Genomic DNA, 2884 nt, shown 5'->3' with positions numbered 1-2884 from the left:
TCTCTATCCCTCCCCCTTCCTCTCTGTAAAAAATCAATAAAATATATTTTTTTAAAAAGAATAAAGGAGACAATTATTATTCTAGAATGGAAAGACTCTTGTGATAAAGCAAACAGTTTAAATTAGCATTTCCCAAATTATATTTTATAAAGCTCTAAACCTAATAGATGTTATAAGAGGAAAAAAGATTCAAGGGTCAAATATATTGGGAAAATGCTGCATAATCACTTTCCTTTTGGAAATGCGTGGTATAAATTTGCTGAGAAAAGCTTTTCATGTAAAAGTCTGTTTTATTTTACTTAGCATTTCCCAAACATTTTTGACCAGAGAAATTTTATGTAGGTAACATCTATTATCACACTTTGGAAAATGCTAGTCTATTTTTCATAAAACATTATTTCAACCACAAAAAAATCCCATAAGTTTAAGCCTGAAAACAATATGCAATCGATTTTTTATGATCAGTGACAAAGGAGGAGGGATGAGCTTAAAACCTTGATACTGAAAAATCACAAAGATACTGATTTTTCAGATAATTCAGTTTTAATCTTAGTTTTAAAAAAAGACTCAAAGAAGTAAAGTGATTTGCTCACAGTCATAGCACATCTGAAATTAGGAAGGAAATGAGTGAATACAACTATCAAACTATGCGTTTTCATAATTATCACATTTAAAACAAAACAATTCTTGAAAACTAATAATAAATCTGTTTTCACAAATGAGGATATAAAGTTTAGAAAACTTGTACTAGTAAATATACAATTATTCAATATCAGAGGCAGAAAATTAACTCAGTGTCTGTGTGACTTCCAGGGCCCATGATCACTGTCCTAAGGCCGAACTTGTATCTCCTAATTTCTAGTACAGAGTTCTTTTTATTGCACCATGTTTTTTTGTTTGTTTGTTTAGAAATAAAGTTGCTAGGTTGTTTTATTTTTTAAAGATTTTTAAAAGTGATTGGGGGGGGGGGAGAAGAGAGAGAGAGAGAGAGAAACATTGCTGTGAGAGCAAAACATTGATGGGCTGCCTCCAGTGTGCCCCCTACTGGGGATCAAGCCTGCAAACCAGGCATTTGCCCTGACCAGGAATCGAACAGGCAACTTTTGGGTACATGGAATGGCGCCCAATCAACTACAAAAATACTTTTTCTATTCTAACTGAATGACCAATATTTAAAAAGATGGTAATATTCCATGAGCTCTGTCCAAAGTTCATAATAAGGCAGGAAGCTGTATGAAAAATCCTGGGTAAATGCTAATATATAAGTAAACATTTGCTTACTACTATTTTACTACCATTAATCCACAATAAATTAAATGAGCATAGCCTATTATTTTGTAAATCTTTAATTGTTTAAAATAGTCATTAATTGAATGTTAGAGTATCACCCACCTGCAAAGTATCTGCAAATATTACAATGAGATTCTTCAGCTCCAGAACAAGATCAGGATCAGTGCAATAAGACTGGGGGGGTGCGGGGGTAGATATAGGAGTAGAAACAAACAAATAGAAAAACCCAGCGTCATTAGGTTAAAAACTAAGAATTAAAACCTGAATTTTTTCCCTTTAATCTGCCAGACTTACAATAAATTTTGAATCTTGGTTATTAGTTAGATCCACAGCTGGCTTTCTCTAATTAGTAAAATTTCTTAGGGAAAGATCATTAAAATAATCTTTCGTATCTACATATCTGTATTAAAAGATTTTCCTAAAATGTGCACATAGTAAACTTTGGTTAAAGCAATGACACTCATATTTCTACTAGTTATTTTCAAATGAAAAAATGGGTTTTAAATATATATATTTATATATGTATATAAATATATAACTCACATTTTTAGTTCTCAAATATTTACCTTATAAGAGACACAAATACATTACTTTTTCCAACATAAGAATGACAATTTAAGTATTTTATTAATAATGTACCAAAAGAAAATAATTAATTTCAAAGGAATAGTGAAATTCACTGTCCTCTTAAGAGTATTTAATAAAAATTTGAGTGTGATATATTGCATTCAACATATTATGACCTTGTATTGATGTCATGGAATTAATAGGAAGTATACTATAATTTTACATATTCAGAGCTGGTCTGAATATAAACCATAAAACATATTGTTTTTTATTAATATGTTAGGAAAATTAGTTCACTGGACAAATAGTGTATTAAGAATCTGTATTACAGATAAATAAAAATGCAGTGTATTTATAATATAAATATCACATAAGCTAATAATCCTCTTTTAAAATGTTTTCAATATTCTCAATAAAATTATAAATAAGGTTATAAAATTTTAAGTATGAAGAGATTTTACTGAAGGTAAACTACTGAAATTGTCTTAAGAAAAAGTCTACACTGAACAATCATTAATTTCAGTAGTCTTTATAATACTAACATATTTATTATTTCCACAAGAAGCATATTATATACTTAATCATTTTACTTTTATTCATTAAAAATATCTCATTACATAAAGTTTCTTTATTCAAATGAGTTCAAAATTTGACATTGCATATTTTAAAGAAATTTATTATTGCATTACTGCAAACAAATTATGAACATTGAAGAACAAGTTCTATTGTGTTTTGGCTTGTTGTTTTTTTAGTTTTAATGGTGGAATTTATTTTGGAAGCAAAGAATTTGGAATGATAATTAAAAACCCTTTATTCATGGTGTTTTCAGTGATCTAATGAAGAGGTCAGTTGAGATTAATGAGACCAGCTTAATTCTTCGTTTTCTATAATACTGGACTAAAAATGTCTTGGGAAGCTGCTGGGGTCCAGCCCCAGCAGGTCCAGGGATCCCCAAAGGTGTGGACGGAGTCGGCGAAGAAGGAATGACACGGAGACAGCGTTCAGTTGATCAGCAGCCTAGCCAGGA

The 2884-nt window shown here is 30.2% G+C and overlaps 1 protein-coding gene across 1 annotated transcript in view; it reads right to left on the bottom strand.

Annotated features, from left to right (window-relative positions):
* The window catches only part of EXOC6 (exocyst complex component 6), a 106974-nt gene that overhangs the window by 83200 nt on the left and 20890 nt on the right, over nt 1-2884 (bottom strand). The window contains exon 11 of the mRNA XM_014531568.1: nt 1393-1464. Coding sequence (XP_014387054.1) covers nt 1393-1464 — 72 coding nt within the window. The remainder of the gene's footprint in view (nt 1-1392; nt 1465-2884) is intronic.

The sequence above is a fragment of the Myotis brandtii genome, unplaced genomic scaffold, assembly GCF_000412655.1.
Source record: "Myotis brandtii unplaced genomic scaffold, ASM41265v1 scaffold810, whole genome shotgun sequence".
NCBI lineage: Eukaryota > Metazoa > Chordata > Mammalia > Chiroptera > Vespertilionidae > Myotis > Myotis brandtii.
The sequence above is the reverse complement of the archived record's forward strand: the minus strand, read 5'-3'. Positions and strand labels throughout refer to the sequence as shown.